The following is a 14,887-nucleotide window of genomic DNA, read 5'->3' as shown; positions in this document are numbered from 1 at the left end:
GAAGAGCAGTCGGGTTAAGGCAGCGCCTTCCCCCTTGCCCCAGGTCGAGGATCAGGTCTCAGAGGAGGCTGACCTCCAGGAATTGCGGGAAACTGAACCTAAAGAACTCAAACTTGATCAAGTTGAGTTTCTGGGCTCAGGGGGACCCACACCAGAAGACCTGGGGAAGGACCAGTTAGACTGCCCTTCCCTTGAACCCCTCAGACAGCAGGCTGCTGCTGAGGCTGCTGGGAACGCCACAGGTACCCACAAGGTATACTGGGAGGATGGACTCCTGTACACTGAGGCAAGAGACCCCAAGCCTGGCATGACCAGGAGGCTGGTTATCCCTTTGTCTCAGCGTGGTTTCCTTCTTACCTTGGCCCACGAGATTCCCTTAGCAGGACACTTAGGCCAGACGAAGACGTGGGACAGGCGTGTCTCGCACTTTCACTGGCCTCACATGAACGAAGATACCAAGGAGTTTTGTCGCTCCTGTGTCACTTGCCAAGCCAGTGGTAAGTCAGGTGGCACGACAAAGGCCCCCCTTATACCAATGCCTGTCGTGGGGGTGCCCTTTGAACGTGTGGGGATTGACATTGTCGGTCCAATGGAACCCCCAACAGCATCAGGGCACAAGTTTATACTGGTGGTAGTAGATCATGCCACCAGGTATCCTGAAGCTATTCCCCTTAGGACCACTACAGCACCTGTTGTGGCAAGAGCCCTCGTTGAAGTGTTCTCCAGAGTGGGCTTCCCTAAGGAGGTTGTCTCTGACAGAGGTGCAAACTTCATGTCGAGCTACTTGACTGCTATGTGGAAGGAATGTGGTGTCAACTACAAGTTCACTACACCCTATCATCCACAATGCAATGGGCTTGTTGAGCGGTTCAACAGGACCCTAAAAGGGATGATTCATGGACTACCTGAAAATCTCCGGCGTAGATGGGACGTCCTGATTCCCTGCCTTTTATTCGCTTACAGAGAAGTCCCACAGAAGGGGGTTGGCTACAGCCCTTTTGAACTTTTGTACGGGCATCCTGTAAGAGGACCCCTGTGTTTGGTGAAGGAAGGATGGGAGAGACCTCTCAAAAAGCCTTCAAACAAGATTATTGTGGACTATGTCCTTGGTCTCCGCTCGCGGATGGCTGAGTACATGGAGAAGGCATCTGAAAAACTTAAGGCCAGCCAAGAACTCCAAAAAGCTTGGCATGACCAAAAGGCTGTCCTGACTGTTTACCAGCCTGGACAGAAGGTGTGGGTGTTGGAGCAAATGGCCCCAGCAGCACTCAAAGACAAATGGTCTGGGCCCTACACCATCCTGGAGAAAAAGGGAGAGGTCACCTACCTGGTGGACCTTGGAACTCCCCGGAGCCCCCACAGGGTGCTCCATGTCAACAGGCTTAAGGCATATGTCGACAGGAAGGACATGAGCTTGCTCATGGCCATAGATGAGGGACAGGAGGAAGAGAGTGACCCTCTCCCAGACCTGCTCACTCAGAATCCTGACGATGGATCGGTAGACGGTGTTGTCTTTTGTGGCAGCCTCTCCGAACATCAACAGGAGGATTGTAAACAGGTTCTTCAATCCTTCCGGCATATGTTCTCTCTAACATCCAGTCAGACCAATTGGTGTACCCATGAGGTTGACACTGGTGACAGCTTGCCCGTCAAGAGTAAAATCTACAGGCAGCCCGATCACGTTAGAGACTGCATCAAAACTGAAGTGCAGAAAATGTTGGAGTTGGGAGTCATTGAACCCTCGGATAGCCCTTGGGCTAGTCCCGTAGTTCTAGTGCCGAAACCTCACACCCCGGGTGGTAAGAAAGAGATGAGGTTCTGCGTAGACTACAGGGGTCTCAATGCAGTCACTAAGACTGACGCCCACCCAATACCAATGGCAGATGAGCTTATAGATAGATTGGCTTCTGCCAACTACTTAAGTACATTTGACCTGACAGCTGGGTATTGGCAAATCAGGTTAGCTGAGGACACCAAGCCCAAGACCGCATTTTCTACCCCTGGTGGGCATTATCAGTTCGTGGTGATGCCCTTTGGTTTGAAAAATGCACCTTCCACCTTCCAACGGTTGGTGAATCATGTTCTCACTGGGCTGGATGACTTCTGTGCGGCGTATCTTGACGATATTGCTGTCTTTAGCTCCACCTGGGAGGATCACCTGGTCCACCTGCGGAAAGTGTTAGAGGCTCTGCAAGCAGCAGGTCTCACTATCAAGGCTATCAAGTTCCAGATAGGGCAGACACAGGTTGTATACTTGGCCCACTTAGTCAGTGGAGGCCAAGTTTAACCACTGGAGAGCAAAATACAGTCAATCAGGGACTGGGCTCCTCCAACCACCCAGACTCAGGTTCGAGCTTTCTTGGGCCTGACTGGTTACTACCGAAAGTTCATCAGAAATTACGGATCGATTGTGACTCCGCTTAATGAACTGACAAGTAAGAAAATGCCAAAAAAGGTTCAGTGGACAGCGAGCTGTCAAAAAGCATTAGATGACCTAAAACAGGCCATGTGCACGGCACCTATCCTCAAGAGTCCAGACTACTCCAAACCATTCATTGTCCAAACAGATGCTTCTGAGTTGGGTGTGGGAGCTGTTCTATCTCAACTGAATTTTGATGGTAATGACCAGCCCATTGCTTTTATAAGCAGACAGCTGACCCCCAGAGAGAAAAATTGGTCAGCTATTGAGAGGGAGGCCTTTGCTGTGGTTCGGGCCCTGAAGAAACTGAGGCCATACTTGTTTAGCACTCATTTCAAGATTCAGACCGACCATAAGCCCCTCTTATGGCTAAATCAGATGAAGGGTGAAAACCCCAAACTGCTTAGGTGGTCCATTTCCCTCTGCATCCAACTGCTGAGGTCGCTCCCACCAAGCTCCTCCAAGCCTCCGGTGGTATCGTTGCTTGCTTGCTCCCACGCTTTTACCTACGCTTGCCTGCATTGGAACCTCACGCTAGCGCTATTGTGCCTGCGCCTAATTAACCAATTCGATTCTAACGCCAGCGCTATTGTACCCAGGCTGAATTAGGTAGATCTAAGTCTGACGCTAGCGCTATTGACATTATTAGCATTGTTGTTGTGTATCCTCGTTCAGGGCGCATATTTCTTTCTTGCTGGCTTGGCTGTTTACGCTACTGACTAGACCGGCGACCCTGCTCACCCCAGATCCGTCGTCCTCACTTCCGCTTTGCCTGCCATTTTGTTGTTGGTGTTTTGGCCCAGCCTGCAGCTCCACCCCGCATCCCGCCTCCCAGCTGACCACCCCTCGCCCCTCCCCCTCCTCTAACTACTTATGGTAGTTCCTCTAACGCGCAGCGTTCACGCGCAGCGACCGCGCCCAATCCGCGCCGAAGGTGCGCCAAAGGTAAGCCCGTCTACGCCCGTCCGCGCCTGGACCGCGCCCAGCGCCAGACCCCCTGCCCCTCGCGCTGCGCTGCCCTCCCGCATCACCTACGACGCCGCCACCCTCCTAGCCCTTAACCCCGGTCGCGCCCCCAACTGCGTCCAAGCCGCTCCCGGACACACTCATGGACCTTTCTCCTGCTACTCCTGCAAATTCAGCGGCACCAACTGCATCTCCGCTACGACCACACCACAGATTCCCGACCCCAACCACCTACAATGCATCCTTCTCAACACCCGCTCGGTCCACAGACACGCCATTGACCTATGGAATCTACTAGACACCATCTCTCCAGACGTCGCCTTCCTAACTGAAACTTGGATGAACGCTTCCTCCGCCCCAGACATCACCATTGCCATCCCTGAAGACTATAAGATCACACGCAAGGACCGTACCGGCCACACAGGAGGAGGAATCGCTATCGTCCATAAGAAATCAATCCGCATCTCAACCAGCTCTGACACCAACCTCGCCAACTCCGAACACCTTCACTTCCAAATACACATCGACCCCAAGACCACACTCAGAGGCACCCTCCTCTACAGACCACCAGGACCCCGCACAAAATTCAGTGAAGACATCACAGACTTTGTCACTCCACACGCGCTCCCCTCCAAAGACTACATCCTTCTGGGAGACCTCAACTTTCACCTTGAAAAGATCAACGACTACAGCACCACCACCCTCTTGGACAACCTCGCCAACCTCGGACTTAAACAACTAGTCACTACCCCCACCCACATCGCAGGTCGCACACTCGACCCCATTTTCACCTCCAGCAATCATGTCTCCTTCAGCCACACTACGGATCTCCTCTGGACTGACCACAGCTGCGTTCACTTCACCTACAACAAGCCAAAACCCACCAACCACCTCCAACCAACTCTGCAAAGAAACTGGAACAAAATCACCACCGACCAGATCTCCGCATCGCTCCTTCTAAACACCCCAGCCCACTCTTCTAACCCAAACCAAGCCGCCGCCAACCTCACCCTATGGTTATCCAACACCGCCGACACCTTAGCACCACTGAAAAAACGTCAATGCAAACCTGGCAGCAAGAAGGCCTCATGGTTCAACAATGATCTTAAGAAGTCCAAGAAACTCTGCCGATCCCTTGAAAAGACCCAACCACTAGCATCAAGGACGCCTTCAAAAACGCCACCCGCACTCACCACCAACTAATCCGAAAGGCCAAGAAAACAGCATTCAAGGATCGACTTGACAACAACGCCCACAACAGCAAGGAACTTTTCAACATCGTCAAGGAATTTTCCAACCCCTCGGCCAACTCCAACGACATCACCCCCTCTCAAGCCCTCTGCGACTCCCTAGCCTCATTCTTCCACAACAAGATTGCAGACATCCACAACAGCTTCGACAACCAACCCGAAGACCAACCCACCCAACCATTTGCTGAACATTCTCCCCCCGTGAACACCCTTAACGACTGGAACCCAATCTCCACTGAGGACACAATCCGCCTGATGAATTCCATCCACTCTGGATCCCCCACAGACCCATGTCCTCATCACATCTTCAACAAAGCAGACTCCGTCATAGCACCGCACCTCCGAGACGTCATCAACTGCTCCTTCAACTCCGCCACCTTCCCTGAAGACTGGAAACACGCTGAACTCACCGCCCTTCTGAAAAAACCCACAGCGGACCCCACCGAACTCAAAAATTACCGCCCCATTTCGCTCCTTCCATTCCCGGCCAAAGTCATCGAGAAAGCCGTCAACAACCAGCTCGCCGCTTTCCTCGAAGCCAACAAATCCCTCAACCCCTCACAATCTGGCTTCCGAGCAAAACACAGCACTGAGACCGCCCTCATCGCAGCAACAGACGACATCCGAACTCTACTGGACAATGGAGACACAGTCGCCCTCATCCTCCTCGACCTCTCTGCAGCATTCGACACAGTCTGCCACAGCACCCTGTTACAACGCCTCAATAACATCGGAATACAAGGAAAAGCACTTGAATGGATCACCTCGTTCCTCACCGGAAGAACCCAGAGAGTCCGCCTCCCACCATTCAAGTCCGAGGCCACTGAAGTCATCTGTGGCGTACCACAAGGATCCTCACTCAGCCCCACCCTCTTCAACGTATACATGAGCCCCCTCGCGGCCATCGCCCGCCAACACAACCTCAACATCATCTCTTACGCGGATGACACTCAACTAATCCTTTCTCTCACCAATGACCCCAGCACCGCCAAAACTAACCTACACGAAGGAATGAAAGAAGTTGCCGAATGGATGAAACAAAGCCGTCTGAAACTGAACTCAGACAAAACAGAAGTCCTCATCTTAGGTACATCCCCCTCTGCATGGGACGACTCTTGGTGGCCAGAAGCCCTTGGAAAAGCACCCATCCCGACAGACCACGCACGGAACCTAGGCGTCATCCTGGATTCTTCACTCTCAATGAACAGACAAGTCAGTGCCGTATCCTCATCCTGCTTCAACATTCTTCGCATGCTCAGGAAAACATTTCGCTGGATCCCCACCGAAACAAGGAAAACAGTCACCCATGCTCTAGTCACGAGCCGACTGGACTACGGAAACACCCTCTACGCAGGTACTACCGCTAAACTCCAGAAGAAACTCCAACGAATCCAAAACGCCTCAGCCAGGATCATATTAGACATCCCGCGCAACGAACACATCTCTGGTCACCTGAAAGACCTCCACTGGCTACCCGTCAATAAGAGAATCACTTTCCGACTGCTAACCCACGCACACAAATCACTCTACGACATCGGACCAGAATGCCTCAACTCACGACTGTCCTTCTACACCCCCTCCCGCCAACTACGTTCTTCCAGCCAAGCCCTCGCCACTGTACCTCGCATCAACAAGACCACCATGGGAGGCAGATCCTTCTTATACCTGGCTGCTAAAACATGGAACTCACTCCCCGCTTACCTTCGCCTCACCCAGAACCACCTAGCATTCAGAAAGCAACTTAAAACGTGGATATTTGACAAGTAATCCTCCTCCCCTTACTAAGCGCCTTGAGACCCTCTGGGTAGGTAGTGCGCTATATAAATTCTCTGACTTGACTTGACTTGACAGGGGATGGACTTCACAGTAGAGCATAGACCTGGCACTGATCATGGCAATACCGATGGGCTCTCCAGGTATTTCCACTTAGAACAAGAAGACTCACCTGGTCAAGGTTAGTTTATTGTCCCAACGTTTGGGGGGGGGGGGAGGTCATGTAGGAGAGTAGGGTCTGCAATCCTATGATCACCCAGATTTTTTGCTTTTGTTTCACTGGTTTACGACTTTCTCGGGCTGTGGGCCTGCCAATCAGACCCACAGCTTAGCTGTTCTCTCGCTAAATTGATGTGTGTACCTTAGGTGCATTACCCAATTGGAACTGGGCCACCTTGTCAGACCCTGTAACTCAGGGCATCGGTGTACCCAGGGCCTACCAGGGGCTGAAGCATGTAGTATGCCACCCCTGGATGGCCATCTAAATCTGACACAACTGGCTGTGCGACAGCTGGGGCAACGTGGCGTACTCGCCCGTTGCTGTAGGTATAGTATCCCTATATCTAACCCTAAAATGGACACTGAGTTCCTATCAGTCACTCCTAAGGCAGGCCTTGACAATCCTGAAGGCAGAGTGCATGGAATCGTGTGAATTGGGCTCTGGCACGAGCCGAGCCCGGTTGCAGCTTGCGGAACCAAGACCCAATGGCTGTTCCATGATAACGCGTACCATATTAGTAACTTCGGTATCGCGTTGTCAAGACATGTCGAGTAAGGTGTCATACGAATCGGGATGGTGACCCCGCACCAATACTGGCGACGAGGTTGGCATTCCGCCCTTCTAGAGGGACACGACATGTACGTAACTGCGAACCCCGGTTAAAGTTAACTGAAGCCTCAGCTCCACAAAATGGACGCTGCCACCACAGACACGAGTCTGACCTCCTGCTGCTGGGAGTCCTTCCAGCGAGGAGAGCTTGGACAAAGGGTTCCCTGTCCGGGGCGGTGTTCGCACCATCCCAGACAGGGTTTTGTGTATCCTGGGTAGGCAGGGCTTTACCAGAAGGTAACTGCGGAGTGGCACCCCGGTGCTCACTACGCATCTGTCGGTTAGAACCAGTTCCAGGGGCGCGCAGCCCCTGACCTGGGGAAAGTCCGGCAGGGGAGAGGGGTGTAACTAACCCCCTTCCTGGTCCCACCCCTATGGCAGGACCTAGTCATGTACCCACCCCTTTCTTTAGGATAAAGGCAGGAGCGGGGACCCTTCCAAATTAGATCATCTTTGAATCAAGAATACTTTCTACGAAAGGAACTCTCGACTTCTTCTCAAGATTTCTCCCTTGTGGCTAAGGAGTTGTCACCCTGCATCCGCAGGCACCATCTAAGAACTCTGCGGTTTGCTGCAAGTCCTTCCTCAGGAATCCGACTGCCCAGCTCGACGAGAACTGGCTTCCCTGGCACCTCTGACCTCTACCCACATCGTCAGCTCATCTGAGACCTCGAGGGACCGGCCATCATCAAAACCTGCACGCTTTCTTAAATCAGCACGACCACCGAAGGGATCTTTCTGGTGAGTGCTCTGGGGTCCGAGAAGCCCCGACCCTGAACAGCTCCAGCACCGAAGTGCAGCCTCCCTGCATCTCCACGATCTGCGTGCGGCCCTTCTGCTTGCTGCTGTTCAGAACGTTGTCCGATCACTAGCCGCTGGCTTGTGACTCTCTTGACGACACCCGACCACCAACGCTGCTGGTCTGATTGCTCCAGACTGGCCTTCGCTCCCTTCTGCGAGAGGAGCACCCCGGACCCTCCTGGTCCACCCACGACGCCATTTTAGGCCCACCACGTGGCCCTGAAATTTGCCAAGGCTTGTTGCCCCAATCCTGGGCCCAGCGACGCCAACAGCATCAACCTTCGTGGGACAGCTCGCACCTCCATCCTGGTCGCCGACAACGCCTCCTGGTCCGTGAGACTGCAGAGCCTAGCGTCGCCCACTCACCTAGTCGAGGTGACGATCATCCGGTGCCCTCCTGGTACCCTCTGACTACTGGCTAGTAGTACGAACTTGGTCCCCTCTGCTTTCAGGTGTCATCCATCTCTGATCCAGGCTTGGATCTCTACGAACTATTTTCCACTGGTCGCCAGCCAGCAACTCCTTCCTTCCGGCTCCTGGCTCATCAGAGAAGACTCCCGACGTCTGTAAAGACTTGTGCAGCTGCAGCCCTTGTGGCTAGGTAACTTCGGAATTCCGGTGCCCGCATAGCCTCCTTAGTTAAGGGTCCCGAGTCCCTCGCTTCCGACTTGCCTTATCGGGTCTGCCCGAGACCACTAAACTTTCCGTGCCCTCGGGCACTTGTATTGATTGTGCACTTGAAGTATTTTCCTAAGAGTTTCGTTGTGTGCTTAGTACCCTGTCCTCATAAAGAGTACAGGGCTGTTGTGATTCTAATAAATACACTGTTTATTTTCATAACACTTGTGTGGTGTCCTTTCACTTGGTGTTCAAGGGGTATGTGATGGTATAACAGCTGGCTTAACACGCCCTCTAGAGTTTAGCCCGAAGACTGCTCGTATCCACGCTACTAGGATAGCTGGTCTAAGGTTGACTTACAACCAATCACCATAAGGGTCGTTTGGACCGCTGCATAGTGGTCGCTAGAATAGTGAACACTGCATATCGGGCCAACTTCTCACAGTCACGTCAACCAGTCCAGCACTGGAGCAGCAGCTGATGTGCTGTGCTAGTGACCCAGGACAGGGGGGTGCGACTCTCCTGCCAATGAAGGGGTCGTGTCAATGACACAATCACATCATTGGCAGGCTGGCACATACAAATCCACTTCCTCTTTCCTCTGGGAGCGCCGTGGGGCCTGAAAACTGCCCCGATCTCCGTACTCCCTGGCTATTGTTTCACAAAGGAAATATCGTTGGAAAACTGAGGAACTCCTACCAATGACCACTTCTGCAGGGCCAGCGCTAGGCATGGGCAGCTGCCCAGGGCCTCGCGCTTGCTCGCAGCCGTGGGGCCTCGCACCTTTAAAGACTCCAGACTATTGAGGCCCAGGTGGCCCCCTAGGAGTTCATATTTTTTCTTTGTTTGAACAATTTCCCCATGCAGACCTGTCTCTGTGGGCTTAATGGCTGCATATCCATGTTGATGGCAGCAATTAGGCAGTTTATTGAAGTGCCCTTGTTGTGAAGGGTGCCCTGCCCCTGTATCAATGAAAAGCAGAATATCCTGCTGGGCGTGGGGCAAAAGATTGAATGGCGATGTTGGTGCATCAGAATGGAAACTTCTCACTTAGGACATGTGGAAAGGGAGCAGAGAGGAGGATTAAAGGGATAAGACACACTGAACAGAGTGATGGGGGTGCAGATAGGTGTGTGTACGGCAGAGAGACAAGAGGTGCACGAAGAGGAGCAGATTCAGCGTGTAAAAGCGGATGGAGCAGGTTTAAAGTGTGCTGGGTCACTCGAGTCTTAGACCCAGTAGTGAATTTAAATGGACATTCAAAATGGGCCCTATATTCATGCCCTTAAGTTTACCTGCAAAAACATTGATCCAGTATCTGCACAATGAATGAAAGTTCTGATGGGAGGGGCCCAATGTCCATTTTTGCTCTCATCCTCAGAGTGGGAAAACAAATCTTAACTCAGCAGCAGTTCCCCCCTTCGCTACATCCAATGAAACTTCAAAGCGACTCATTATAATTCTTTCACAGTCTCATCATGTCAGAATTGGAGCATTTTCAATATCATATACAAGGAAGCCGTAGATGTTACTTATTCATCTTATGCAACTAATAACCACTGACAAAGCCAATAGTCCTGGCTTGTTGTATGTGTAATTTTACTTGTTGCAATATATTTCTGGCCGCAATGACAAAGGCAGCAAAATACCAGTCAGGCGGCAGAGTATGCTCAGCACAGATTAATATATTTACATGTTTTTAAGCCACAACCTTAATTACATCAGCACCTACCCTTTGAAAGATACCCCCTGTTTTTTTCATCCCACTTAAAACCATTATGTCAGGTCAGTTTGTGGGCCGTTTTTTAGGCTAGTGTTGACCTGCTTTATGGTCAGGTGAGTTGGTTTTTACTATTTATTTTACTGATATTGAAGCAAACATTGCCTGAACCAAACTCATATCATTGCGGTCTTCCATACCTTACAATAAACCTACACAGCATATCTTTACAAGCTTAAAACTGCCCCAGTTTGCAAACATGGGACACTTTTCTAGCTAATTAACTCACTAATCGGGCCCCTTTTATTTTGGTACTGGGCCTATTTTCTTTCCCAGTCTGATGCTGCATATTTGGCAGGGCTACTGGCATTAAGCGAGTGTGCAGCAGCTGCGATTTCTGCAGAATTATGCATTTGACGGGTTTGCTACATAATCGATCATCTGCTGCATAATCTACAGATTTTAACAACAAAATTGCTTTCTATCTCAAACGGTTCAAAAGTTACTAAAACGCAGTGACACGTCTTGCTGCATTTTGGAAGGCCCTATGAAAAGCTGGAATAGTCAACTTTCTTTTTCCCACAGCTACATTTGGGTGTTAAATTGGTACTAATGGAGTGCCACCAGTGCCCAAGCAGTGTTACCAAGTTTAAAAATGGCACAAAATTAAGTAATACTATTTCAAAATGTGCCAGATAATGCCACATAATTTGCCTTTTCTTGCCACGTAATTTACTCACCCTGCCACATAATTTAGCCCTCTCCTAGTCGCATAATTGCAGTGGTCCGGATTTTAGGGTAATCAATGGCAGTGATTTTGTTCCTGTTTATATTTTACATGCTTTACATAATCTTGCATTCCCCTAGGGTGGTAGGTATTTCCAGCATGTATGTTTCTGTATTTCATCTCACAGCATATTACTCTTCGATGATATACCCTTTGTACTGAATTGCCTTCAGGTGTTTACAACAGGCTACTGTTGAGCACCTTGGAGTTGAGGTTGCAGACAGTACAACTTTCCCACTGTGCCGGTCTGTCAAAAAGGTGTTCAGATTACATGATCATTCAAAAGATGACCTCTCTGCAGAGCACAAACAGCAATGGTCTTGCATTCCAGAGGTCCTCCCTCGTTCAGGCTTGCTGAAAGAAAACTGTGACTTCAGCAAGCGGTTCTTACCTTTTCCTTCCCCCCTTCATTCGTTCTGCTGTGAAATGGATAAAAAAGAAAGAAAGAAACACTTTTGTTAAAATGTCCTTCTCTGCCATTTTTGTTCCAAACTGCAGCCTGAGGACGAACGGGTAAATAAATGAAAAGGAAACCGGCTCCAAATGTGGGAAAATAACTAGATAAAGCAAAATAGTGACTGCAAATTGACCAGATTGGTTTCACTCACGTGCAAACACATCAGCGCCATTTTACAGAGTAGGCCAGTTAAAGCGCTACTTTCGTTTTCTCCTCTTTCCTGAAACAGCAGTTTTCCCCTGCTTCTGCCTTTTGTCTTCCATGTTTAACACATTAAGGGGATGCAGCGCCTTTGCCTGAAATATCGAGGACAAAACTTCTCATTTTCAAACCGTTCGCAGAGGACACATAGTTGAATCCCAAGAATTCAGTCTTCCACCCTTAAGAGATTCAGAAAAACAACATGTTATTCAAAGCATTAATAAACAATACGTTTGTGTCGTCACTGGTAGTTATATAAAAGCTAAGGGTGGGTGGCAAATTCCGTTCCGCTCATGGAACTAGCGACATTTTGGCATTTCTGCATTATCCCAGGACTCAAAAATTGTAAAACTTCCGCGATCCACCGCGGAACGGAATTTGGGGGCATGACGTAATTAAACCTCACCATGAAGCACTTACAGATTATAAATAAACTAAGCAGGAGCCCGAGTAGAAGCTCAAATTCTGTAACGCATTAAGCAGCCCCCAAAAATTGTGAGCTCGGTCAAGGCTGGGCAGGTGTGCTTGTTCCACATATCTACTGTCGAAAATTAGCTCCAATCCTTGATGGAGGTCTTTGCATCCATGAGTGTCTTGAGTGCAATCCCCGTGTAGTTCCTGTGACCAGGAGGCTGCTTCCTCCTCATTTGCTGCTCTGATCAGCCTCTGACCCTTATAAATAAGAGGCATGTGAACTCGCATTGAAGTCACCTCCGTTTGGAAATGACCCACACACACTAGTGGTATGCAACGTCTTCCCGGCATTTCCCCACTATGATGGACAGCTCAATCAAGGCACCTCGGCACCATTCGGTGCAGTGACAAAGTTACAGACACATGGTCACTGGAGACAACTCTTCTGTCCCTTTATGCAGCTGTAGTGTAGGAAAAGCACTATACATTTACCCAACGAGGTTGCACATACTGATTAGCCAGTAGAAAATACTCCAGTTCAGTAGAGGTATTGCACAAAACGGTGGCATTTTCTTGGATAATATGCAGGGCAGGATTCATTCTGGCACGATGCTCCTGTCACAAAAATTCAATCTCAACAGGAAGCACTTACAGATATAAATAAAGCAGGTGCCCAAGTTGAAGCTCAAATTCAGTAACGCATTAATCAGCCGAAAAAAATCATGAGCTCGGTCGAGGCTGGGCAGGTGCGCCTTCTCTACATATCTACCATCGGAAATTAGCTGTAAGCATTGATGGAGGTCTTTGCATCCATAAGTTTGTCAAGTGCAATGCCTCTGTAGTTCCTGTGACCAGGAGGCTTCTGTCTCCTCATCTGCTGCTTTGATTGGCCTTTGACCCTTTATAAACAAGAGGCATGTGAATTCGCATTGAAGCCCTGCCCGTTTGGAAATACCTCACATACACTATCGGTATGCAACGTCTTTCCGCCATTTCCTTACTTTGATGGACAGCTCACTCAAGGTACCTCGGCGCCATTTGGCGCGGTCGCAAAGTTACAGACACACATGGTCACTGGAGACAACTCTTCTGTCCCTTTACGCAGCTGTAGTGTAGGAAAATGCACTATACATCTAACCAACGAGGTAGCACTTACTGATTAGCCAGTAGAAAGTACACCAGGGCTCATGGCGGGGGCAGCTGGGATCTTTGAAAGCAACTTTCAAATTGAAAGCGCTCATGGAGTGCTACATGGAAGGAAAGCAGGGCAAAACCCATTGAAGGAAATAGTACTTACAGACCAATTCAAACATACCCTTTCGCAACAGAAGTAAAAGAGCCAGTCGCCATGGCAGGTTTCCAAAGAAGACAAGGCAGTACTAAGGAGAGACTAACATGGCGATAAAAGAATCGGAAGGCAGCATCCACGAAGTACAATGAAACATGCCATTTAAATATATGAACAGATAGTTGGTAGAGCTTCACATCCCTAACTCAATACTACATGCCTCGCAGAGCAGCGCATGTGCCCTGCCCAGGCTTAACCTAAAAAGCTAATAGCTTAGTATGTCTCACAGACATGGCTCTATTCACTAATTCACTACTATATAGAGTGCCAAAATAGTGTCCAAGGAGTTATCTAATGGTTTAAAGTCTGTTTGAAATTTTTTGACTAAGGGGTATATTATCAAGTGGCAGCGAATATTATCGCTATGCTAGCACTGTATTAACAACGCATAGCGCAATGGCGATAATTATTCAAGCAATAGCGGTGTTTCCATGGAACATCACTGGTTTTCCAGCGATGTTCCATGAAAAACGGCAATAACCTTGCTGATATGGTCCTGTGGTCGTATCAGCATAATCCACCCCCCAATGATAAGTATACGTAAGTCAGCATTTTAGCAGATGTTAGTTTTTGGCAAAAACCGTGGTTTTTGCCAAAAACTAACATCTGCTAAAACTAAAGTCGGCTAAAATGCGTTGGCCTCCTTGTAAATATCGAGATGTGAACATCAGCAATAATTTACATGCAGTACTGCCTATTGATGCCCACTTTGCATTTCATTAGAGATACAAAGCGAGGCGTTGGGAAAACGGGTGCTAACATGCTCTAATGCATGTTAGCACCCACTTGTAAATAGGGCGATAGTTTTATCTCTGCTTTTTTGGCTTTTAAAGCCCAAAAAGAGGATATAAGGCCCCTGTTGATATGCCCCTAAGTTGTTACTAGTTTACACCAGTGGTGGTGCATCCATTGGGGGCGTTGGGGCGTTGCCCCCCCGCCCGCAGCTTGCTCTGCATCTCTGAACTTAAGTAAACTCTCAGTTTACTTAAGTTCAGAGACGCCAAGAGAGAACTGACTATCATGTCAGTCAGCATGACGTTGGACTACCCACCCCCTTGAGAGTCTGAAGGGGATGTGGGTCTGGCGTCATGTTGACTGACACTCATTGTCAGGGTCAGGCAGCAGCACAAGTGTGCATGAGTGGGGAAGGTCGGCAAATTTTTGCGCCGTGCCAAGTCATGCACACTGGTGCCTGCTCAGGCTGGCGCATGCCCATTAGTAGAGCGAGGGTTGAGCAAAGGTTCAAACTTCAGTCTCCTATTGGGCAGGCGGGCAAGTGTAACACCGTCCTGCTCTAAGTCAAT

General features: G+C 49.6%; 1 protein-coding gene across 1 annotated transcript in view; it reads right to left on the bottom strand.

The window, feature by feature from the left end:
* The window catches only part of LOC147700907 (killer cell lectin-like receptor subfamily B member 1B allele A), a 550,617-nt gene that overhangs the window by 302,110 nt on the left and 233,620 nt on the right, over positions 1-14,887 (bottom strand). Inside the window, exon 4 of the mRNA XM_086929269.1 lies at positions 4,084-4,089. Within this exon, the coding sequence (XP_086785395.1) occupies positions 4,084-4,089 (6 nt within the window). The remainder of the gene's footprint in view (positions 1-4,083; positions 4,090-14,887) is intronic.

The sequence above is a fragment of the Lissotriton vulgaris genome, chromosome 7 (assembly GCF_964263255.1).
Source record: "Lissotriton vulgaris chromosome 7, aLisVul1.2, whole genome shotgun sequence".
Classification (NCBI taxonomy): Eukaryota; Metazoa; Chordata; class Amphibia; order Caudata; family Salamandridae; genus Lissotriton; species Lissotriton vulgaris.
Note: the sequence above shows the minus strand (reverse complement) of the source record. Positions and strands in the feature narration are given on the sequence as shown.